This window comes from Cydia strobilella, chromosome 24 (assembly GCF_947568885.1).
Source record: "Cydia strobilella chromosome 24, ilCydStro3.1, whole genome shotgun sequence".
NCBI classification, from domain to species: Eukaryota; Metazoa; Arthropoda; class Insecta; order Lepidoptera; family Tortricidae; genus Cydia; species Cydia strobilella.
Window position 1 is genome coordinate 2,988,979 of NC_086064.1, and position 26,040 is coordinate 3,015,018.

The 26,040-nt window shown below is 39.9% G+C and overlaps 2 protein-coding genes across 4 annotated transcripts in view; both read left to right on the plus strand.

The window, feature by feature from the left end:
* LOC134752147 (uncharacterized) overlaps positions 1 to 17,046 on the plus strand; it is a 28,475-nt gene extending 11,429 nt beyond the window's left edge. For all 3 annotated transcript variants that reach the window (XM_063687741.1, XM_063687742.1, XM_063687743.1), the window contains 8 exons: positions 639 to 734; positions 1,939 to 2,046; positions 3,352 to 3,453; positions 10,004 to 10,106; positions 11,143 to 11,279; positions 11,858 to 11,995; positions 13,348 to 13,438; positions 14,128 to 17,046. In XM_063687741.1, coding sequence (XP_063543811.1) covers positions 639 to 734; positions 1,939 to 2,046; positions 3,352 to 3,453; positions 10,004 to 10,106; positions 11,143 to 11,279; positions 11,858 to 11,995; positions 13,348 to 13,438; positions 14,128 to 14,300 — 948 coding nt within the window. In that variant the 3' untranslated portion in view covers positions 14,301 to 17,046. The remainder of the gene's footprint in view (positions 1 to 638; positions 735 to 1,938; positions 2,047 to 3,351; positions 3,454 to 10,003; positions 10,107 to 11,142; positions 11,280 to 11,857; positions 11,996 to 13,347; positions 13,439 to 14,127) is intronic.
* Positions 17,047 to 17,754: 708 nt separating this feature from the next.
* The window catches only part of LOC134752195 (cilia- and flagella-associated protein 91-like), a 38,961-nt gene continuing 30,675 nt past the window's right edge, over positions 17,755 to 26,040 (plus strand). The window contains exons 1-3 of the mRNA XM_063687808.1: positions 17,755 to 17,850; positions 18,987 to 19,063; positions 19,329 to 19,392. Coding sequence (XP_063543878.1) covers positions 17,781 to 17,850; positions 18,987 to 19,063; positions 19,329 to 19,392 — 211 coding nt within the window. The 5' untranslated portion in view covers positions 17,755 to 17,780. The remainder of the gene's footprint in view (positions 17,851 to 18,986; positions 19,064 to 19,328; positions 19,393 to 26,040) is intronic.

The window sequence follows — 26,040 nt, forward strand, 5'->3', positions numbered from 1 at the left end:
ATATCTATAGTTTCATTCCACCTAAGCAAAACTTTAAGACTAAACATCTACCTGGTAAATGTAATATCGGAAGAATGAAACGAACGAAATATAATAGATGATCAAACGAACTTCTCGAGCGAAGTTCGATCACTATTATATGAGTCGTTTCATTCGAAGATATAATAACCCTCCCACCCTAATATGACCCCAAATTTTAAAAGTTTTGCGTTTTCTCTAAAGATAATGAGCAACTATGAGGGTGGAACGAACGGGAAGGGTAGGGAAATGAATGAATGAACTAAAAATCAGTTCAATAGTCAATTGACTGTCTCTTAATATAGTGCAAAAGTCGCCTGTAGGTTTAAAGGACTACCTGGTAAATGTAATATCTTCGAATGAAACGACTCATATAATAGTGATCGAACTTCGCTTGAGAAGTTCGTTTGATCATCTAATGTCTTTTCTTTCTTTCTTTCTTTCAAATACAAAGCCGCGCGACGCTGTGCGGCGTAAGCGCCATCGACAATAGCTCCCTTTTCATAGAAAATGCCCCATTTTATTTTCATAATAAATTCACGCTTGATCGGTTTCGGGTACCCATTGACTTGGCCATTTGTTGCAGTGCATTTAATAAATAAAATAAAATTTGATCACAGGATGCATTCAACGATCTGGTGAAGAAGGACCCCAAAGAGAGCGAACCCTCGCACTCGGAGCACAGCGATGATGGCCACAACACAGATGAGCTGTTGGTAAGTATCCTATACATTTGAGGTCAAAAATATGTGACGTTTTCAGGGAAATACCACACTTTTAGTTCCAGTTCAAGCTCAAATATACTTTATTAGTAGGCCTAGTAACAAGCACTTACGAATGGTGGATAATATGTGCCATTTTCAACCAAAAGAATTAGACACTTAATTTTTTTTATAAAAAATACTAAAGCCCGACCAGAAATATATGATCATTGTCAAGAGGGCGCTGTTCTTCTCATGTATGTGGCGACAGTTCAGTTTAGTATTAAAAATTTAGTTCCAATGATATTCCGCAACATGGCGCGTGATTATATATTCCTGGTCAGGCTTAAGAAACATTGTATTCTAGAATAAAATCTAAATGTAAAAAAATAACAACAAAAGAAGAATATACATTGGATTATCCATTTCCTCATCATTAATCAAATATACCTAATAAATAATTAATCATTTCGAATCAAAATTAATCCCACGTTGTTTTCTCATTCATGTAGTGTTGCTTTAGAGTCTAATGTCTAAAGTCTAAAGTTTAGACTGTCAGCGCCACCCCACACTAGCGTCTCCCGAGCATCTGTTCAATTCTAGGGTTGTTGTTTGACGCAACTTTGGCGCAATTGCGCAGCGACGCATAGCGCTGACTAGACGTCAACTCTCAAGACGCTAGTGTGAGGTGGCTCTCAATATAGTTCAGTCGCTATCAGATATATCGGAGCGGCCAAGATGCTCAACATATCTGAACACGCACTCTAAAGTATTGATAATAGAGGCTTTGGTAAGATATCTGCGAACACCTTGGCCGCTCCGATTTATCTGAAGGCGACTATACCAACAGTAGGCTTAGCCAAAGAGAATTAAGTAGACATAGAGTGCACACTCCATGCATCAGTTTTTTAGGGTTCCGTACCCAAAGGGTAAAAACGGGACCCTATTACTAAGACTCCGCTGTCCGTCTGTCCGTCTGTCTGTCCGTCTGTCACCAGGCGGTATCTCATGAACCGTGATAGCTAGGCAGTTGAAAATTTCACAGATGATGTATTTCTGGTGCCGCTATAACAACAAATACTCAAAAGTACGGAACCCTCGGTGCGCGAGTCCGACTAGCACTTAGCCGGTTTTTTTGGTTAATTTTATTGCTTGTAAAAATTGACATGTAAAAGTGCCCCTGTCGCCTATTTGCTGAATAAATGTTTGATGTTCACAGCGCATGCTGGGCGAAGACGACAGCAAGAAGAAGAAAGTGCTTTCAACAATTCGTGAAAAGAATGCGCGTCGCGTCGCCCGCTCTAGTGAAGAAGACTATTTTCTCGAGGTAATTTCAACCCTCTATCAATGGGTATAGAGTTGATTCTTCAAGACAACCATTCGTGAAAATAACGCGCGTCGCGCCGCACGCTCTAGTGACGACGACTACTTTCTTGAGGTAAATTGAACCTTCTGTGAAAGGGTATAGAGTTGATACTTCAACAGACGGTAGCACGAGGAAAGTTTTAACAACAATTCTTTAGAAGAATGCGCGTCGCGCCGCTCGCTCTAGTGACGATGACTACTTTCTCGAGGTAAATTGAGCCTTCTGTAAAAGGGTATAAAGTTGATTCTTCAACAGACGGTAGCAAGAGGAAAGTTTTAACAATAATTCTTTAGAAAAACGCGCGTCGTGCCGCACGCTCTAGTGACGACGACTACTTTCTCGAGGTAAATTGAGCCTTCTGTAAAAGGGTATAGAGTTGATTCTTCAACAGACGGTAGCAGAGGAAGGTTTAAACAACAATTCTTTAGAAGGACGCGCGTCGCGCCGCTCGCTCTAGTGACGACGACTACTTTTTAGAGGTAATTTGAATCGTCTTTCAACGGGTATAGAGTTGATTCTTCAACAGACGTGTGGGCGACGACGACTTTAGCCGTTCTTGGTTTGAACGGTTACAAGGACAAAATTAAATCGAATTTTGAACTTTTATGGAAAAAAAAAAACCTAATTCGAAACTGCAAAAATGGCTGCAATGCAACCAAAGAGAATGGATAGGATAGAGGGAATGAAGGGTTACTGACATAGTAAATTTTGTAGTAGTAATACAACAAAACTCTTTATTGTACAAAAAGAAACATAAAACAAGAGAAAAACGCATCATTTGTACAAAGGCAAAGGCAAAGGTTTGTATTTGTAGTCACAGTAAATTTACTGCCATCTATCGACACACCATTAAAACTATAAATGTATAAATAAATAAGGATGAATGTGTTTTTACATTTGTATTTATTATTTTTATGTGACTATGACCCATGTTCTTTCACTGATGTGTTAAAATTGTTAAATAACAAACGAAACTGTCAACGCCATCTAGCCGAGAATAGGCCAAAGGTGTGGACGCCATCCATTCGAGAATAAAATTTTCCTTGATTTCCAAGGCACGTTTTTTCCTTAGACTGTATTCATCTTATACGGAGGTTAATAGAGATATGTGTCGTTTCCAAGCAAAAAGTCCCACTTTGTCGCTTGCCATAACGACGCTTTGACAGGTTATTCTTATAAAGATACAAGCAAATCTCGTCCTTATGGTAAGCGACAAAGGACCTTTGACTACACTTCGACTCATATAACATAACAATAACGTTTCAGGGGGCGAAAGTGACCAAATTGAAAGTGGCCAAGAACGCCATCATACGGACACAGCCGATGAAGGCCGAGCCCGAAGACTTCAGCGACAGGGACAGCGATATGGTAAGGACTAGTGTTAGAGTGTGACAGCTGTACTTCTACGTTTATACGGGGTGTCCTAAGATTTTATTTTTGGTTCATTGTGTGTACACGTTGGTAACGATTTGTGATTCACAGATGGTTTTTGTTCATGAAATTTTTATCTTATACAGGGTGGCTAAAAGGTTGCCAGGGAGGTTTTGGGATAATACTTTACAACTTTTACTATGGGACATGGGACCAACCACGAAATCGATAAAAAAATATTTAACCCATAGAAAATGTATGAACTTTTTTTCGCTATTTCGGGGTTAGTCCCTTAGTAAAAGTTGTACAGTATTATCCCAAAACCTCCCTGGCAACGGGAATGCACTTATTTTTTAGCCACCGTGTACGTACACAACCTTTAGAAGCACCATGCCATAGAGAAATAAGTAACCATAGAGTGCTCACTCCATACATCAGTCTTGTTGCCAGAACGACTATTATTTTCGTAGTCGACATCTAGCGTCAAGTAGCGGAATTATCAGTACTGCTACTCGATAATAGATGTCACTTGTGTCGCGACTGACGAAATGTGTATTGCTCAACAATTTACAACTAATATTACAAGCAGACGGAGTTGAAAATAGAGTTCCGGTTAATCCGGTTATAATATTAGCTGAAAATTGTTGAGCATTAGACTTTCCGTTCGTCGCGACATCTATTATCGAGTAGCAGTACTGATAATTCCGCTACTTGATGCTAGATGTCGGCTACGAAAATAATAGTCAATCTGGTAACAAAACTGATGTATGGAGTGAGCACTCTATGCTTATTTCTCTATGGCATGGTGCTTGTAAGGTTGTGTAGGTACGGTGGCTAAAAAATAAATGCATTCCCGTTGCCAGGGAGGTTTTGGGATTACACTGAGTAACTTTTACTAGCCCCTAGCGGCGTAATTAGACGCGGTAGCCCTCATTGACCATGCTAAAGTAGTGAGTTTTACCCCTTGGCACGCCTGTCGTGTATCGTGAACCTTATCTGAATGCACTAAGGTTGATATTGGGCTGTCGCCGCGCGCGTCACTTGACGTCTTTGGCGGGAAAGTTTCTACCTTATTTCTGTTTGTGTTAGGATACAAAATCTAATGTATAAAAACCATCTGTCACTAAAGTATAGCTGTCGTCACAGTACAATAGGGGGTATTACTGCAATGTTCTGCCGCCAGAGTACAGCACTAGCACCCATCGTAAACCATAGACTAACGTATATATACTGTGCCTTAAACTGTTTTGGCAAGTTTTCACAAACAATAAAATATGACATTGATACATCAAGGCGGTTTGTTTACATAGGGCCTACCGGGAAACGCGAAAATCGAAACTCAGCTATCTGCCTCTTAATCGCTCGAATATGCAAGAGTGAAAGAGAGGTTAGATAACAAATTCCGATTATCTCGTTTGCGGTTGACATGTTATAGTTTTAAATTTTTTTAGCATTAGAAAGAAGGTAAGCGACCTTGACATGTCTTTTTTATAAAAAAATACTTTTGAAAAATAAGTCACAGCAAATATGTTACAATTATAAATCATATAGGATCTTTAACTTTCTTTTGTAATATAAACAATTTTTTTTTAAATTATTGATTCCATATTTGTAATTGTTTTTGTAACTTTTGGTTAATTTTATTGTTTGTAAAAATTGTCATGTAAAAGTGCCCCTGTGGCCTATTTGCTGAATAAATGTTTGATGTTGATGTTGAAAAGCGTTTTTCATTATTTTTTTTATTAAAAACACACGTCAAGATTGTTTACCTTTTTTCTAATGCTAAAAAAACGAACTATAAATTGTGACTGATTGTGTTAGTGGCGCCCCCTACGCAGAGTTTCGCGTAATATTTCCTATTGAAATTGTACTGGTTGACAGCTGTCACAGGCACGGTAATAACTTAGGACACCTAATAAATTGAAGTCCTTTACTTCTCGATTCGAATGATGGTCGCCATGATATTTACTACAAGTCTGTTTTTGTTGGACTTAATTAAATAATAATTGAAGAACTTTTTACTGTATTTTTATTAAATGTTACATTTGTAAATATAGTTTGTCAAAGGACTATCTCCTTTCAAACATAGACAGAGAGAATCATACTATCTTTCTCTTACACTAGTAATAGCACCCAAAAGAAAGGGATGAATATAATTTTCCTGGTTGTTACTGACTGACAAATTGGTTTGACCAACTATAAATAAAAATTTCTGACTTCCATAAAATGTCTACAAACCTTTTACGTGGCAGCACAGAATAAGTAGTAGAATAACAGCAGGTACTACCGTACAGAAAGAACACTTCCTACAAACCCGAAGTATGACAGCGATTCAGGGTCGAATCGTGCTGTCCCTTTCTAATGTATGGCACTATCCCTTCCGGCTATTTAGGATTGTCAAAATTCAAGTCATTATCTTATCTGAGGTCGTGCACGCAAAGGGACGTCAAGTTGTGCCAACCCTAATAATTGCTCGGAGCAATGCTGAGCCGAACGGAGCCGAGTTTGCCCGAGAGGAGGAGTGTCCCCCCACTGGTGGCAGCTACTCCATATAAAATTAAACTGTCATCATACAGACATGAATATTTGAAGGGTACACGGAAAGAACATGTCTAGTCACTTTTTTCGGAAAATGAGATTTTCATTTCAAAATGTAGGGCTCTTAATGAAAAGGAATGAATTAGTTATATCTTTTGCTACCACTGTATAATATATGTAACACAACTTTTTTTTTTGTTAAAAAAGACCTGGTCGCGGAATTAACATGCATTTTGACATGGTTCCAAATTTTAATACCGCGATTACTCAAAATGTTACTAGTGACTAGACATGCTCTTTCCGTGTACCCTAAGACAATTTGGAAAAGACCGAAGCAATATTATTTTTTGTTCTTGTCATAGTCTCACTTTTAAGAGGCCGTAGTCGATTTTGGAGCAAAAATTTTAAATTGATAGATTTAGTCGTTTAAATTAAACACGTTTTGTTACGTAATATCTAAATAACAAGTATTGGTTTCTATTAGCACGTCTTCTCATCTTGCCTTTTAATAATCAGGTCGCGAGCGTGCGTCACCGGTAATATATGAAAAGAAGGGGTAGTTTTTAAAAATTCATCAAAAATTTATGGTGGTAAATTATACAAATTGATGTATAAGAATAGTTTCAGCAAATGTAGTAAATTGTTTAAGTATCAAAATTTTGTTGAAATTAAGTCGATTTTCAGAGAAATTGTCACTTGTTTTGAAGTAATTTCTGGAGAAAATTGATTTCGTCTAACTTTCATTTACACTACTTCAAAGTCATAATAATAAAAATGTAGTCTGATAAAAGTCAAGTACAGGATATATGTAATACAAAATTACCATGTTTAGCCGTCCAAACTTTACGAAATTTACAAATAAGAGCGACAAAATCAGTGCTTTACGCGCGTTTACCTAAACGTCTATCAAAAAAGCCAACATTACTAATTTTGTTAGTCTGTTTTCAAAAAAATAATCTGATAAAAGGTAAGATAAGAAGACGTGCTAATAGAAACCAGTACTTGTTATTTCAATTAGGTAACAAACGGTGTACAATTTCACCGACTAAATCTATCAATTTTACATTTTTGCGACTAAAATCGACACCGGCCTCTTAATATCTGCCTACTTTTAAAAAGTCCTAAATGCCACGTCAAAACGGTAGACATTGTTGTTGCCCACCAGTTCCTGGTGGGTAATAATGAACCCGACTGAATTACGTAGGTCGTTTTTTGGTATGTTGTCAGCAATGTTAAAACGTGTTTTTAATTTCGTCGCATTGCGTATGTTCTGTCCCTCACGGGCGCACGCGCATGGCCCGTCTATAGAAAATATATCATCATTCGACGCGAGAGGTATAGTAAGCTAGCTAAGTGTTTTTTTGAGAATTTCATACAAATATTTCAGTTTGAACTTTTAGTCGGCACCCTTCAACCTTATATGAAGGCATTAGTGGTGATTTTCCTACAAAATAGTGCTAATAATTGGATGTTTTTAGTGTCAATCATGGCCTGCTATTTACTACTATTAGCCGATTGTTAATTTGTTGTTGTTTTTTTTTTTAAGTTTTTGATAAAATTTGGTGAATAGATATAGTTCCCTATTCTGTAGAATTTAAGCCCTATTTTACCGTATGTCGTACAAAATCTTCCTCTAAGTTACGAAAACGTACGGAGTTTTCGTCATTCAAAAGTAAATTACACAAATAAATTTTTTTTGGGCTTATTCCGCCCAGCTCTTCAAACTTATCAAATTTTATCAAAATATAAAAAAACAGCCCAAATATCTCTTCGCTACCAGGCTGACATAAAAACGCAGAACACTTGTTATATTTTATAAGAATTATATAAAACAGTTCCCGGGGGGCGCGGCAGAGGAGACTGCCGAGTCTCCGAGCTACGCGGCCGCTAAAAGTACAGCCAAGTTTTCTATACCTCTGTCGTCCAATAATGCTCCCTATGACAGTTCACTTTTATGTTTATTAGCTGTCACGTAAAATTATTGCAGACATATTTTGGATGTTTAGCACATTAAGTTATAAAAATACGGTAACAACATTCATGAATTATTTTTTGAATTAACCGAAACCAAAAGAACTAGTAGGAACTGTTAAAGGGACCATGATTCCACGCGAGGGGTATAGCGTAGCACAGTGTGCCAAATTGGTTTCGAATCGGGCATCTCCCAAATATGGCTTGATGAATAACTGCAAAGCTCATTCATTCATTTATTCAAAGGTATTAATCAAAGTACGAAACCCCTATTAGTCATATTAAATATATTAAACCGGGTCACTCACGTTTATAAAGTCAAAAATGCTCGTCGTTATGGAGCGAAACATGTCGAGCAATCATCGACTTTATAAGTGAGTGACCCGGTTTAATATATTTAATATGTCAGTGCCTCGCGGAAGTTTTGCCGTATTAGTCAATTTCATATATAGTTCTCAAGAAATTACAGTCTAAAGTTTGTTCTTAATAGAACCTTCGAAATAAACCTAAAAATGTACATATTTTTAGCTACCTACCTAAATATAGTAAATAATTCTCTTTCTAAATGGATTATAGAAATTGATAAATATTTTTCTTTTACATAACTTAAAAATTGTGATTGCTCTTTTCGTACTTTTATTGAATACTCTTACGGCTATTCATTAGGCCACTTTTGGAAGATATCTGATTTGAAGTCATTTTCCACTGTGTAATAGCTTAGTGTAAATACCTAGCTTGAGCCGAGCACGATATTTTACTTATAATCTTTATATCCGCTTTTCTAACTATTAATAAAAAACTAAAAACCTCAAATTTAACATTTCCATTTATATGCCATATTATATAGGATGTTAAACACAAACGATGAAATCATGCCTTGACAATGCCTTAACATCCTATATAGTAAAACAATTATTAATTTTAATGGCTAATTTCTCTGCGATTTTAAATTTGCGATTGCATTGGGAGTTATCTGAAAATTTTACTGTTGTCCTTATAGCCAACAGATATGTCGGTGTGTATGAAGTTCTCAAGAACATTTAAACACCTAACACCTAACATATTGGAATAATCAGATATTGGTGAGCACCTTGCCCGCTTTGATATATCTGATGGCAAATACATTTTCAGTTATCTCTTTCAGGGATGTTGCGGATGCCGATTTTTTGACATCCGCGGATGGGGATATTTAAAGGCTCACATCCGCGGATGCGGATGTCAAGATTAGGCACATGAAAAACGTCAAATATTACATTTTAGTATTTTTTTTATTATAAAAAACGAAACTTTTAGTATTTTGACGAAATTACCTAGCACTTACACCGCCGCTAAGACGTTCCTGCACCTACCTGTTCTACATCCGCATTAAGCTCCGCATCAATTTTATGCGGATGCGGATGTTGATAATAATGCGGAAGTTCTGCGGTTGCGGATGCGGATGCGAATATTCGCAACATCCCTGATCTCTATGTAAACTAGATTTTTCCATTAATGTAGCTTTTGGTGATGAATTAATTTAAGACTTGTTATAAGTGGTGGTAAGTTCTATTATGAAGACTTCAGGGGAACATTGATGACAGATGTTGATTTTTTGTATTCGTAGTCGTCTAAAATTAAGTATGTAGGTACCTTTTAACCTAAAACTTTTAATAAAGTACATTTCCTAAATAAGTGTACTAAATTGAAAAAAAAAAAGGAAAATTACCCCTAAACTCTTTGTATGGGTGCATCAACATTTTTGTGTAGTTATCCTGTCCCGTTGTCCAAGGGACACTATTGTTACAGTTTATAAGAACCATTATGACCTTCTACCAACATGCTTAGCAGATTGTCCATTATGATTTATTACGATGGCTTATAACTAACAGGCGTGTTTGGTAAAAAATAATATAAAATCAGGATTTTAAGAGTTGTCCAGGGGAACGTAACCATGGCAACGAGTTACACAAATAAGTTGATTCACCCCCAACACGTCAAGTGCATATATGCACCAGTTTCATAACAAGATGTTTCTGTAACTATACTATTTGTGTTTCAGTCCGACGACGAAGAAAGCACAGTGAAGAGAATGTATACTACCAAGCCCCGCCCGAACGCAGGACGAGCGTTGAAATCGTCGTCATTCACTAAAGTTAAGACTGGTAAGAACTAAGAACTTGACTATAAAACTCCCGTGAGACTCAAACATATTAGATTATTTTAAAACGGGTCACTCACGTAGTATCACGTAGTCTAATATAACTAAGAACTTGGCTCGCACTTCCGTGCACCTTCAGTAGCAATATTTATATTTACTTACAAGCCCCGCTCGACCGTAATAATAAAACCGGCCAAGTGCGAGTCGGACTCGCGCACGAAGGGTTCCGTGCCATTACGCAAAAAACGTTCAATCACGTTTGTTGTATGGGCCCCACTTACTCGTAAACATTTATTTGTGTCGTTTTCTATCAAAAGGTACCACATTGTCGCTTGCCATAAGGACGCTCTGACAGGTTATTCGTATAAAGATACAAGCAAATTTCGCCCTTATGGTAAGCGACAATATGGTCCCTTTGGCTTGAAAACGTCACATTTTGTTTTGTTTTTAGTATTTGTCGTTATAGCGGCAACAGAAATACATCATCTGTGAAAATTTCAACTGTCTAGCTATCCCGGTTCATGAGATAAAGCCTGGTGACAGACAGACAGACGGACAGTGGAGTCTTAGTAATAGGGTCCCGTTTTTACCCTTTGGGCACTGAACCCTAAAAATATACCTATGTAAATAAAAAGTTATTAACAGGGGCAGACAAAAGACTCAGACCGATTCCTATGTTCATATTCATATATTCATAATAATTCGTTCAATATAATCTAATGATTGAGTATGCGAGCATGTGTGGAAGCTTTATTTTTAAAGGAGTATCTATTTTTAGGGTTCCGTACCCAAAGGGTAAAAACGGGACCCTATTACTAAGACTCCGCTGTCCGTCTGTCTGTCTGTCTGTCACCAGGCTGTATCTCATGAACCGTGATAGCTAGAGAGTTGAAATTTTCACAGATGATGTATTTCTGTTACCGCTATAACAACAAATACTAAAAAGTACGGAACCCTCGGTGGGCAAGTCCGACTCGCACTTGGCAGGTTTTTTCTTGTGTATAAACTACATACTTTAACTTTTAAAATTCCCTTTGCAGAGAAACCTAAACCCACCCTAGTGAAGCAGTACACCAATTCGAACAAGAATAAATCACTTCTCAAACAAAAAACGGAGCACCCGGAGATCATCAACGAAGAAGAATTTTTGGAGGACGACGACTTTGACCTTGACGAGGTGAGTGACCCGTCGTGAGTGACCGGCCGTGAGTGGCCTCTTGTAGTATACAGCAAGAACAAATTCCTTCTCAAACAACAAACGGAGCACCCGGAGATCATCAATGAGGAAGAATTCTTAGAAGACGACGACTTTGACCTTGACGAGGTGAGTGACGCGTCGTAAGTGACCCGCAGTGAGTGACCGGTCGTGAGTGGCCTCTTGTAGTATACAGCAAGAACAAGTTCCTTCTCAAACAACAAACGGAGCACCCGGAGATCATCAATGAGGAAAAATTCTTAGAAGACGACGACTTTGACCTTGACGAGGTGAGTGATGCGTCGTAAGTGACCCGCAGTGAGTGACCGGTCGTGAGTGGCCTCTTGTAGTATACAGCAAGAACAAGTTCCTTCTCAAACAGAAAACGGAACACCCGGAGATCTTCGACGAAGAAGAATTTTTGGAGTACGACGACTTTGACGAGGTGAGTGACTCGCCGTGAGTGACATCCTGTAGTATACAGTATGCAGCAAAAGTGCCGACAGTGGGTTCCTGTGATTTTCTGATAAAAAAAAACTAATTTTAAATCTTGATTTCAGAATGTCGGCGAAGAATGGCGACCCGACGACGAGGACGTGACAACATCGAAGTCGCAGCCGATCCGTCGTCCCGAGCGGATGGACGAGGAGATACCGAGCGACGACGACAGCCACTCTGAGGACGACAGCTTGTATGACGTGAGTACGACACGGGGACGACACGGGGAGGAGCCGAGCGGATGGACGAGGAGATACCGAGCGACGACGACAGCCACTCTGAGGACGACAGCTTGTATGACGTGAGTACGACACGGGGACGACACAACAACGACACGGGGAGGAGCCGAGCGGATGGACGAGGAAATATCGAGCGACGACGACAGCCACTCTGAGGACGACAGCTTGTATGACTTGAGTACGACACAACAACGACACGGGGAGGTACCGAGCGACGACGACAGCCACTCTGAGGACGACGGCTTGGACGACGTGAGTACGACACAGGGGCGAAACAACAGCGACACGCGGAGGAGCCGAGCGGATGGACGAGGAGATACCGAGCGACGACGACAGCCACTCTGAGGACGACAGCTTGTATGACGTGAGTACGACACGGGAACGACACAACAACGACACGGGGAGGTGCCGAGCGGATGGACGAGGAAATATCGAGCGACGACGACAGCCACTCTTTACGAACTGTCAGTTTACAGTGTGGGCGATGGTACGACGTGAGTACGACACGGGGACGACACAACAAGTCAAAATATTGAAAATTTTACAGCCAAACTAGACAGCCTTATACGCTTTATTATTTGTGGTAATGATTGTCAAATTCAACGTCATTTTTTGACGTTAACCCCTTAAACGCCAGTCCCATTGTGTGTCGTGTATCAGTTTACGTCATTGGCGGTCTAAGGGTGATGGAGGTCGCTGTACTGCCGTACAAACGCTCACACTGTTATGAAACGCTCACGCTCACACTGTTATAACTTCGTAAACCTTATTATAGTTTAAATAATATCAACTGACCTCATTCACTTACCTGTACTAACAATGGCATTGTATTATTACAATATCTAACATCTGCTTTTGTTCTCGTAGCCGCCAACCAGTTACTTACAAAATAAGTTAGAAGTGCATTGCATGTATATTGAATTTTTAACCTTATTCCTTGTTGAATGGGGTTAAAATGGTCTTAAAAGATAATATCATAATCTTTTGTGAAATCATATCCACCTTAGCCACTTTGAGTGTCGACGGTTGTAAAACGCAAAAAAAGTTATGTTAGCCATTATTTAGTTAGTACATGTAGTCTATTGTATAAAAATAGTCTTTAATCTATACTAACATTTCAAGGCGGTTGTAATCTGCTTTTACTACGTGGTAGTTATCCTAATTTGTGGTTTACCACTCAATGGTATTGTATTCTTGAGACTCTTTGAGTAAACAAGCTCAATTCATAAAATTAACACTATACAGCTAGGATAGCTGCTTTAGTATTAGAAGTCGAGGCACGTTTTCTTAGACTAATAAAGCCTTTTTTTCAGGTGATGCCATCTTCAGATTCAGATGACATGGACGATTGGTTCACATTGGACATCCGCGCCGAGCGCGCGGGCGACTATTTACCTTGGCTGGGTGGGTATTTCAATTTTACCTTGAAGGGGGCAGTTGTCTCGCTATGCTCGCGGTTCAGTACCCCGTTTCTCGTCCGAGATTTGTATAGTGCTCTTCTCAAACTTGCAATGGAAATTCATAGGCTACGGTGGCCAAAATCGAGAAAAAAACTGTCTAAAAACTAAATTTAGCTTGAGCAAGTACCAGGGCCTCATGAGTTACGAGAAGGTGTCGTTGACCAACCCGTAGGCGCGCGGGCCGCGGCTCTGTTCAAAACAAAAGAAGGTTGCTTTACAGGCTTAGTTTTGTAAGGCTGTATGAAATTCCTTTACATATCATCTTCACAGATCGCACCGGATACGTAGTATTTCCTGTCTTAATTTGAAGTAAATCATGTCAATATTTCACTGCAAGTTTGAGAAAAGTTTATTGCCCTTTGAACGCCATCGTGAACCTTATCGAAACGCACCAAGGTTGATTTTGGGCTGTCGTGCGCGTCAATGAGGGCTAACGCGTATGAATTCGCCGCTAGGGGCGCTAGTGTAGATGGTGGTCTTTTCCATAGTTCGAAATGTCAAATGTCACTTGTCACTTCAATGACTGACAGCTTTTCTATAGTCTTTTGGACCACCATCAACAGAGGCGCCAACTGGTGAGCAAAAAAACGATAGCCCTCATTGACTTAAATAACTATTGCTCATGCTTCATAGGTGACAAAGCGCACAAACTCCTAACCGAGGAGAAGCACCGCGTGTCGTCTCGCCTCGCCGCCCTGCGCCAGAGCGTGACAGCACTACAGAGCAGCGGCCGCGTCCAAAGCGACCAGATCAAGGTCGCCACTGAGGCGCTGCACGAGCTCGATGCTATGTTAGCTGCCTCCTGATTTATGTGAGCCTGGTACTTCGATAATCTTCGATCTCTTGTTAACTTAGATTGGGTGACTTAAATTGCTGTACTTTGTTCAATATGATATCAGCTGATCAGCTGAATTTTATACTACTACATTACTACTACTGATGTCAAAGTCGCCACTGAGGCGCTGCACGAACTCGATGCTATGTTAGCTGCCGCTTGACTTATGTCAGCCTAGTACTTCTTCAGTATCAAACTCGAAAATTTGGTTGTCTAAAGTAATGAAAATGTTTTCATCATTTGATTTAAATGTATTAAACTGTGGAAGTCAATTATAAACTGAAATAGATAACATACACTAAAGAAGAAGTGACCAAGTCCACTGGTGGCCGAGGTGGGAATCGAACCCGCGTCTTCAGCTTACACGGCTAACGTCCCGACCACTAGACCACCCGGTGGCCGGACTTTTTGTTTATTTCGAAATTTCCATTTAAAATGACCCTGCTTCGAAATTGGTTTAATTTATTAGTAGACTTTAAATGAAATCTTAGACATAAAATGTGGCTTTCCATTACAGAAGGGATGCAATATGGACGTTTTTATCATAATTTCTGTTGAAATTCTTCTCTCATTGAAAGCCACAAATTTTATATAAAATAGGTACACTATGTTGCGTCAAATACTGCCATCACACTAATGGGTACAGGTTTCCTCAAAACATGTACAAAACTAGTGTAAGTTTTATAAAATTATAACCTAGTCTAAAATATAATAAGGTGTATTCGGGTAATTACGAATATTTCAGAATTTCAGGTAATTTGGATAAACGCGCAAAGCTTAACGCTAATGGCGCTGTAATCGTTTAAAAATATATGTCTTTAGATATATCAAATATAGTTGGTCAAACCAAATTGGCAGTAAATAAGAACAAAACAAACTATACTCATCCTTTTCTTTTGGTTGCTAGTACTAGTGTAAGACAAAGATAGTATGATTCTCCCTGTCTATGTTTGAAATGAGACAGCTTAGTCCTTTGACAAACTATACAAAAAAACATAAACCACAGACTTATTCTTAAGTGTTCGAAATTACACAATACCTATTAGCTAGATAATCACTTCCAAAAAAACATCTTGTATGGACTATACAGAATGATTTCTGGGTCGTGATCCAGAATCACTTTCTGACTGTAAATGATCCACATTATTATATGGTAATATTTGGATTAAAAGATAATTAGTTTAATAACAAAACTTCCGTGAGACACAGACATATTAAACATATTAATAACGGGTCACTCACGTATTTTAAGTCGTAAAACGCTCGACATGTTTCACTCCGTACTCCGTGGGTTTTTAGACTTATAATACGTGAGTGGCCCGTTATTAATATGTTTATTATAATTAGTTTAATTTTACTATCTTATACTAAGTAATAATAATCATGGTCACCCTATAACTTTTGACATACACTGTATGAAAAGACACAAGACGTGACATTGAGTAGGGTGACTAAATTTTAAGCAAAAATGTTTTTTTTTTCTACTTGTCATATGAAAAGTAATCATCATTATTGGTGATAATGTTAAACAATAATTAACAACATCATTTGAATTTTTAATTCTGTATGATGTCTTGTTCTCTTCCTCCACGACCCCGAAATCGTCTGTATTGCGGAAGAACTGATATTCTGATATGGAATATCTAAATTTAAATGTGTTACCATCAAGAAATATATGAGTGCACACATCTTACTCAGGAATATGTCCCAAACTCTTAAGGGCCCTCCACACTCATGCGCGAATCACGGCGCGAAGCCGCGAACGCGAGTGTGGAGTCTAGTTCGCATTCAGCGAAATCGACTCCACATTCGCGTTCGCGGCTTCGCGCCGTGATTCTCGCATGAGTGTGGAGGACCCTTTAGCTTTTGTGTGGGCGAATCAAGAAATATGGGACATACTTTTGATTGAGTAAGTTGTCTGCACCTACACATGTGACGTTTTCAACCAAAAGGTACCACATTGTCGCTTGTCGATAAGGTTGATTTCAAATTGAAATATGGAAATAGCGCCTTATTGACGACCGACAATAAGTACCCTTTTGGTTGAGAATGGCACACATATTATTAAACTTGAATAACTGTACATCAACTTATAAATAAACACTAAAGGATTTTAAATATTTGTCAGATATTATATGATATGACAATTTATTTTAAAACTTATTAAACTTAAAAATACTAATATATAATCCAATCCATCCTTTTCTTTTTTATAACTGATGTTAGGGAAGGTTACACTTAGTTTAAAGTTTGTTTAGTGATATTCCGCGTGTAAAAAGCAATAATTATTTTCTATGTTCCAAATAAAATGTAATGATTGTGTTAAAACGTCGAAGAATTTAGGACATCTTGGAAAGGATATAAAGGGAAATATATTTCCCGCCTTTATTTCAAAGTTATTAGGGTGCAATTTTGTATACTTTTGACACGTTACGACTGTTGATAAGATTAGTAGTAGTTGGGGGTAAGATTTGATCAGAATATTATAAATTCTTTTGAAAATGGGGGTTTTGCCGAGTTTCAAATATTTCTTGCGAAAACAACTCTGAACTCGCCATAACAAAAATGCCCCGTTTTTATTAGTATTTATAATGTAAATGCGCATGAGCTTGTAATTTGATCAGAACTTTTGTCTGTGTGTAGCTTGTTCGGTAGATGTGCGCCTGTATTGTGTAAGATGAAATGTTATGGATAATTATATTTTTGATTCCATTCAACGGTTTGTTTTATTTTGTTTTTCTTCCAGCATTTTTTTTTAAACTGATCGGCGATTGGTCCTAGTCTTACCTGATGGAAAGTGAAGAGAGGGCCTAAGATGGAGCTCACCGGTTCAGTCAGTTCAATAGCCTATTAAGGCCGTTCCATAGGTTTGCCGCTGTCACTGTCACATTTCATAAGAAAGAACGGGAAAGACCATGCGCGCCAAGTGTAAATTTTGATCAAGAGGACCTACCGGGAAACGCGAATCCGAAATTTCGCTATCTGCCTCTTTATCGCTCGAATATGCAAGAGTGACAGAGATGTCATATAACGAAATTTCGATTTTCTTGTTTCGCGATAGACCCTCAGATTGTGGTATTGGCGCCACCTACGCGCAGTTTCGCGTAATATTCCCTATTTCTATAGCACCAAATCGACTTACATAACCCTTAAATGCATAATGATGTATATATGCATCGTATATTTGATGGTCCGTGGCTCAATATGCAGCTATCCAAAATATTATTCCCTCAATCTATACAACATGACACATCTATTTCAATTTATTAAAAAGTTATACAAAAAATCATGCATTTAAGGGTTAACTCTTTATAATAGGGCCTCTTTCTCGGGTAACCAAGCAACCAAATTGACATAACAATTAATCTGACAGATAACACCATGTTTATTTATCTTGTTATTGATTCGTGAACGCTCTACTAAACAGAATAATACCAGATAACGTACGAACATGAGTGAAACGGTGTTCGAGCGGAGAGCCCCGTCCGGAGACAGCATGAGAGTACACGATTATTTGTACGGTAAGTCTAAACTTAGATAAATAAACATCTCTACTTCCACACAGATTTAAACTTTCACGATTTTTACTCATTATTTGACGACCGGTCTGGGTAGTGAACCTGCATATGAAGCCGATGGTCCTGGTTCGAATCCCGGTAAGGGCATTTATTTGTGTGATGAGCAAGCACAGATATTTGTTCCTGAGTCATGGGTTTTTTCTATGTAAGTATTTATATGTATAGGTATTATAAGTATATCGTTGTCTGAGTACCCACAAACGGCCTTCTTGAGCTTATTGTGGGGCTAAGGCAATTTATGTATGAATGTCCATTTTATATTTAGTAAAACTCCACGTCACGTCGGTGGTAATTTTAAAACTTAATTACCTATACGCGTTAAGTCCCGTTTTAGTAAATACATAATATTTAATCCCTACTTATATTATAAATGCGAAAGTATGAGCGTTTTCACACTGTCCGATCCGATAATGGATGTCGGATGATCCTCGGAGAAATGCAGCTGCTAGAAAGTGCCCTATGGCATCAAGTCCTTCTTTTTTGGTTTAAGGTGTAAATCTTTTGAATAATAAACATTTAAATATGATATCGGATCGAACTCCGTCTGTCTGCCCAACCCCTTTGCCAAAAAAATATTTGAAATTTTCGCGCCGTGAGGCGGCAAGTTTTCAATGTTAAAAATGGCGGCCGCCGCATGCGCGGTTGTCGGAGAGCGTCCATTTCGAGACATCTTGCCGCACGAGGGTTAACTCTTCACGCTTAAACCGCTGAACCGATTTGAATGAGATTTGAATTCCCACGCAGACGTACCTAATAGTAGATGGTAGAAGCTAGTGTGCGAGTCTAAACTTATGGTGAAAACTTGAGGATTTACCTACCGCGAATATAAAATGTTATTAAGTATCTGCTTCTATCGCTCTTGTATATTCGAGCGATAGAGAGGAAAATAGACAAACGAAGTGGTTCACTTCAAGCCTCCTTAGAGCTATCGCTCCTATAATGCCGGCTGTACACACCCGTCGAGACACCCCGCCACATACATCTCCCTTCTGTCCGCAATGCCGAGACTCTCGACGAGTGTGTACAGCTGACATAATATGCAAGAGCGAGAGGCACAGTGCACTGAATACTTGTTGTAGACTCGGCCTTCATCGTGTCGGGCGCCCGTGACTACGCGCGGGCCGCCTTCAAAGCCGCCATGGCGTCTGCACAAGTTGTGAGTACCTTACAGATTTATATGAGAATGTATATCATATAAGGCCGTGGAGTGGACGCAAGCGGCGCACGGCCAAATCAAAGCCGTTGATCAAGCGCATATGGGCATTTTCCTATGGTTTATACACTGCACTTTATTTTTAGCCACCGTGTATAAACAATAGGAAGTCACCGTCGCCGTCGACTGAGTCGCTGGCCAGTGGCGACCAGACGACAGTGCGGAATAGTCCTAAGTCCTGATTCATAAATTAAATTATTTTTTACAGAATATACAGCCGCTGTACAGGACCATGTTTTCAGAGCTGAAAACAGCGCCCAGTGCACAAGTCGGTGAGTACAGAAATCAATTTAAATACATTAGGACCTGCTTAATAGGTACGTTTTATAATGATTTTTTACGCTTTTCTGTTCGCCCTCCGGGTTGGAAATTCTTCTATGTTTATTTTTATAAAATCATAGAGTAACTTATACTAGAGCGGTACTGTCATAGTAAATTTTGTAACCCCAGTAAATTCACTGCCATCTGTCGACACACTTTAAAACTAAAAATAAATATTTATAAAAATACGATAAAATGTATTTAAATATGGATAAATGATTTTTTTATTTGCATTAATTATTTTTATATGATGTTGGCCCATGTTTTTTCACTGGTATGCGTTAAAATTATAAATAACAAACGAAACAGTCAACGCCCTCTATACGAGTGTAGGCCAAAACTAGTGGCGCCATCTGATCGAGAATCAAATTTTCGTGATTTTCGAGGCACGTTTTTTCCTTAGACTGTATCCATCTATTACGGAGTTATATCTATCTTTGATAAAATCAATACGTTCTAATATATATACACAACGGTATTTTAACGTCTAAATGTGTCATTTTTTCAACCTGTTTAATTTTGCATATATTTTAGTTGGCACTTTTTTAAACCACTAACATTTATTGAGCTATATCTATTGTTTACCATGATTAATCAAAGATGGACAAAGATTTACTACAATTATGAAATTGCATCGACTCAACTTGTGCGTTCAGAATTATATTTAACATCATTATAAATAAACAAACGTTTCTTATGGAATTTTAAGGTTTATGACATAAAATTATTAAATAAAGCTAAATTTGGTATTTTTTATTAGATTCTCAAACCATTTATTTAATGATATTTAATATCGAACCAACCATTATCATGAGCGTTTTACGTTTTGTTATCTGTCAAGCTACTTAAACACGCTCCATCCAAGGTCAAATTACTTTCCCCAGTCGTGGATAAAATGCGTTTTTCCCCGCTTGTTTTAAAGGATAAAAGACGGCTTTCCGAGCTAGTGAGGGGAAAAATATATTTTTTTATGTGAGTCAGACGAGTCGCCTGATGGGAAGCAGTCATCGTCGCCCATGGATATAAGCAACATCACAGGAGCCACTTAAGCATTGCCGACCCTTGAGAACCCTAAATACCCTAAATATAAATAAATTTGTTTGTGTGCGTATGTGTAGGCGTGGTGTAGGCATAATGCTTGTTGCAGTGTGCGTGACCGCCAAAGAGGATATAATAAGATAGAGCGGTACTGTCATAGTAAATTTTGTAACCGCTGTAAATTCACTGCCATCTATCGACATACTTAAAGACTAAAAATGAAGATTTATAAAAATACGTTAAAATGTATTTAAATATGGATAAATGATTTTTTATTTGTATTAATTATTTTTATATGATTTTGACCCATGTTCTTTCACTGATGTGCGTTAAAATTATAAATAACAAACGAAACCGTCAGCGCCCTCTATACGAGAGTAGGCCAAAACTAGTGGCGCCCTCTGATCGAGAATCAAATTTTCGAGGCACGTTTTTGCCTTTTTCTATCTATTACGGAGTTATATCTATCTTTGGTGACCGCTAAAGCGCGCCCCCGCGGCCTGACTACGCTGATGTAGGTTCCTACATTCGATATCGGATCTGACAATCTGAAAACGCTCTAAGTGATAACTGCTGGAGTCTGTGCGGAAAGAGAAGAGTCGTGAAATTAAGGGATCCAATACTACATACTTAATTAATACACTTGTGGCGAGTGGCGACCACATATAAATGTGTGAAGCCACCACAACCGCGGCAACACTAAGCTGAGGTGAGGATTCGGAGTTGAGTAGAATCTAGTGTTCAGCTTATATGATGCTTTATTACTGCACTGAATACATGAGTAAACGGTCCTTATATATATATATATATATATCCTATGAGCTACGTACATAACTATATCTCGTATACACTACAAAGCTGTCATGTAGACTGTAATATACTGAGGGACTAGGTGGCGGATAGGTATAGCTCAATAATAGGCACCTTACTATTCGAGCGTTTATTCCGGACTGAGTAGGTACAAGTCTTTTGACACACGTCAATCGTTGTCTATATCTACCTACATACATCACACTTCTCCACACTTAATTAATACTAAGAGGTAGCATCACAAATGTGTACATACTTATAAACTTAATTCTACTAAACTTCAATAAATTGTAAATCAGGTAGATGCATTCTGTAGATTACATACCCATACGAATACGAGTACACCGTGTTAACGGGAGGACCCGTTCGTCTAACAATAACCAACCTTTATGAGTTTAATTATGGATCTTATGTTCAAGAAGTACGATTCAGAATGGTTTAATTATTCGTAGACGTAACCTTATCCATAAATGCTACGTATGTGAGTTTATTGTATTTTAACCCAAACAATATATTTCTACCCGGATGTCACATAATGTAACATAGCTTATATTTACTTACATTGCATTACTAAGTTAAATTCCGTTATACAATACTACAAGCAAATGTTTTATTTACACTTAAGCAATGGGAATTTACTATTATTAATAATTTATTACTACTATTAAACCTATTTAACCCATATAAGTATCTACTCGTGCTTATACTTTATATGATGGCTTTTTCAATCTACATTCTCTAAGGGGCCGCGACCGGGCCGGTACAAGGGGGGTCGTCGGCTGATCAAGTTGCTCATTACCACTCCCCGGATCCTTTCCGGGCGTGGAATAGCATTCTAGGCCCACTTCCTCCCCTTCCGCCATACTTCGCGCCGGCGAAGCATCGAACAACGGCGTCGAGGGTCCCGCCGTCTGGCTCCTGAGCCCACTGGTACTCGCTCGCGGCGTTATCGGCTCAACCCTGGGTTCCGGTGGCAAATTTGGGAATGGGTTCGTGGCCATTGTCTCACTACTTTCCTCGCTACTTTTTGGACAGACTATAGAACCCCTCGCTCTCCGTTTTAATTGGTCGATATGGCGGTGAATAATGTTACCCTGACAATCGGTTATGTTATAATCCGTATCACCTAAAACCTCTGACACCTTACCCGGTTGCCATTTATCTCCTTTGAGATATTTACGATACCAAACGTCCTCACCTATTTCCACCTTCCGTTCCGACCCTCCTGCCAAGCGAGTTTGCCGCTGTTGATTTTTAGCTACCTTCAAACTTACATCCGGTTTTAACAAATCTAAACGCGTTCGCAATTGCCTACCGGTCATGAGCATCGCGGGGCTCTCGCCTGTGGAACTGTGCGCCGTATTGCGATAATAAATTAAATATGTGTTGATGGCGTTTAGAATGTCGTTTTTTTCTATAACTGCTTTTTTTATAACTTGCTTAATTACTTTAACCGAATTTTCTGACGCCCCATTAGAGGCCGGGTGATAAGGAGCCGTAAAAATATGTTCTACGCCGTCTAAGGCTAAAAAATTCGAAAACTCTGTGCTCGTAAACGGCGGGCCGTTATCGCTTATCAATTGTTTAGGTATTCCCCATCTAGCCCATAATTCGGTTAATTTTTCAATGGTTGTAACGGCGGCCGTGCTGGGAACCTGGAATACTTCGACCCATTTCGACATGGCGTCCACTACTATTAAATAAGTTTTTCCGTGGAAAGGGCCCAAGAAATCCACATGTACCCGAGTCCATGCTCGCGTTGGCCACGGCCAGCAGCGCGGCGTGTGCCGCGGCGGGGCGCTCGCTACCGCGGCGCACGGCGCGCACTCGCGACACGCCGCCTCCACCGCCTCGTCGAGGCCCGGCCACCACACATAGCTACGGGCCAACGCCTTGGTCTTAACTATACCCATGTGTGGTTCATGTAGAATTCTTAAAACCTTATCGCGGCACTTCTCCGGTATTACTACCCGGTGCCCCCACATAACACATCCGAGCTCGTCATATGTATAATTCTGACTTTCGGTTAAAATATGGTTTCAACGTATCAAAATCACAACTATCCGACCAACCCTCGCGAATAAAAGTTAACACTCTAGCCAAAACTGGATCGCGCATAGTGTAATACTTTATCTTATTATAATCTAACAGCAACGCGTCTTGCGCGAAATGGAGATATGTTTGCTCGGGAATCGCATCACCTAAATTGTTCCGTGTCTCATTGGCATTCGGTAATCTAGACAACCCGTCTGCACAGTTATCCTTCGTATTCACATATTCAATTTCGTAGTCATAAGCTGATAATATTATTGCCCACCGCTGCATCCTGCTAGCTGTCATGGTCGGTATACCCGTATGTGGTCCAAATATTGATACTAGTGGTTTATGATCTGTGCGCAATGTGAAATGACGTCCGTAAAGGTACTGGTGGAATTTCTTTACACAAAAAATAATACCTAAGGCTTCGCGGTGTATCTGCGAATAATTCTCCTCCGCGCTGTTTAAAGTACGAGATGCGTATGCGACCGGGCGTTCGCCGTCCGGCCCAATCTGGGTCAAAACCGCCGCCACCCCCCGTGGTGACGCGTCACAAGTTGCTATCAAACGTTTACTTGGATCATAATGCCTTAATACTTTTGCGCCCGCCAACAATTGTTTGACTTGCGCGAAAGATTCCCCGCACTCCTTGCTCCAGTGCCACTCCGCCTCCTTTTTTAATAGTTTATAAAGAGGCGACAATATTAAACTGAGATTTTTAATAAACCTACCGAAAAAATTTACTGTCCCTAAAAACGACCTTAACTCGGATACGTTACGAGGTTGTGACATTTGCAGAATCGCCTTTATCTTTGTTGTATCTGGTTTGATGCCCTCCCTGGAAACTACATACCCTAAGTATATCACTTCCTTAGCCAAAAAAACGCATTTATTTTTCCTTAACTTCAATCCGTTAGTAAGTAGACGTTGAAAAACCGCTTCTAAAGCCTGTAGATGTTCCGTTTTAGTTTGCCCCCCTATAATAACATCGTCTAAAAATATTTGTACATTAGGTATGTTACCCAATAAATTTATCATAATACGCTGAAATATCCCTACACTAGATGATAGGCCGTACACCAGTCTATTATACTGAAACAACCCTCGGTGGGTGTTTATAACCGTATAACGTTTAGACTCGTCCAATTCAATTTGGTTGTACGCTTGTGAAAGATCAATTTTACTATAGTACATATTGCCATTTAAATTTACCAGAACATCTTCTATTTTAGGGAGAGGATACCGGTCGACCAACAAATACGGGTTTAAAGTAGCTTTATAGTCTGCACAAATTCTAAGGGAGCCATCCGGCTTATTAATAGGTACCAGTGGGGATGCCCAGTCCGAGCAGTCGACGGGCTCGATGACGCCGGCGCTCAGCATGGCGTCCAGTTCGGTGTCCACTCGCTCGCGCAGCGCGTACGGCATCGAGCGTGCGCGATGGAACACCGGTGCTGCGCCCTCCCGCACCCTCAAGGTCGCCTTGCCGCCCTTGTACCGCCCCAGTCCGTCGCTGAACAACGCCTCATATCTGCCGAGCAAATTCACAATGTCTTGTTTACCTTGTCCGCTAGTCTCATCTATTACGTAATTACATCTTAACTTAGGTATTTTAATATTTAGTTCGACCAACCACCGCCTGCCCAACAAAGAAGTCGAGCCCCCCTCAATAATAAACAACTCCAATTGTTTACTGCACTCATTGTAGGTCACTATGGGTCTAATGACACCTAAAGGCCTAATTGGGGGCCCAGTGTAGTAATTGAACACAGTTTTATCAGTTTCTATATTTATATGGGAAAAATATCGGTCATATGTGGCCTTACTGATACACGAAATCGCCGTACCCGTATCTACTTCCATATTAATAACTGTATTGTCTATACATATCGGTAAACTCACCGCCGGGTAGTTATTTAAACATAGATGATGTAATTCTTCCTCGATGTCTCCGCCGTAATCCTCACTCGGTTCGTGATCGGCCACCCCAAAATGCATGGCACTCCGCGCCGGCGCCGCCGCCGCTGCCCCTCCGCGCCGGGCCGGCGCCCGCGCTCCGACACGGCCCGCGGTTCCCGGTGCCGCGCCCCAGTTCGGACACACCCGCCGCAAGTGGCCTGTGCGCTGACATTTGCTGCACACATAGTCCTGGAACTTGCAATCCGCGTAATTATGACTGCGCGCGCCACAGGCCTCGCAGTGCCTCTCTTGGCGGCCATTAAAATTTGCGTTTCGCCGCTGTTGCGTAACTACAGGCGCCCGCGATTGTCCTCCGCTGAATGTACTCGATCTCGCCCGACTCGCAAACATAACCGCCTGCGCATCTCCCGTCCCGCTCGAACCCGTTACCTTTGACTGCTCCACTAACGCTGCGTCCCTCTCTGCTGCCTCCAATGATGTTGCAAGTTTGACTGCAGATGCGAAGGTTATGTCGTCGTCCTCCGCAAAAAGCCGTTGCCTAATTAAATCGCTACTTAAGCCACATATGAATTGATCCCTTAGATTTCCATTTAATTCTGAGGCAAATTTACAATGCTTGGACAGCTTTTTCAACTCCGCCACATACGTAGATACATTTTCACCGCCATTTTGCCGCCTTTGTCGAAACCGGTATCTTTCCGCTAGCGACGACGGTGTTGGCTGCAAATGATTTGACATTAATGCCTTTATTTTAGCTAAGGTTAGGTCCGATGGCTTTGTAGGACTGGCCAAGT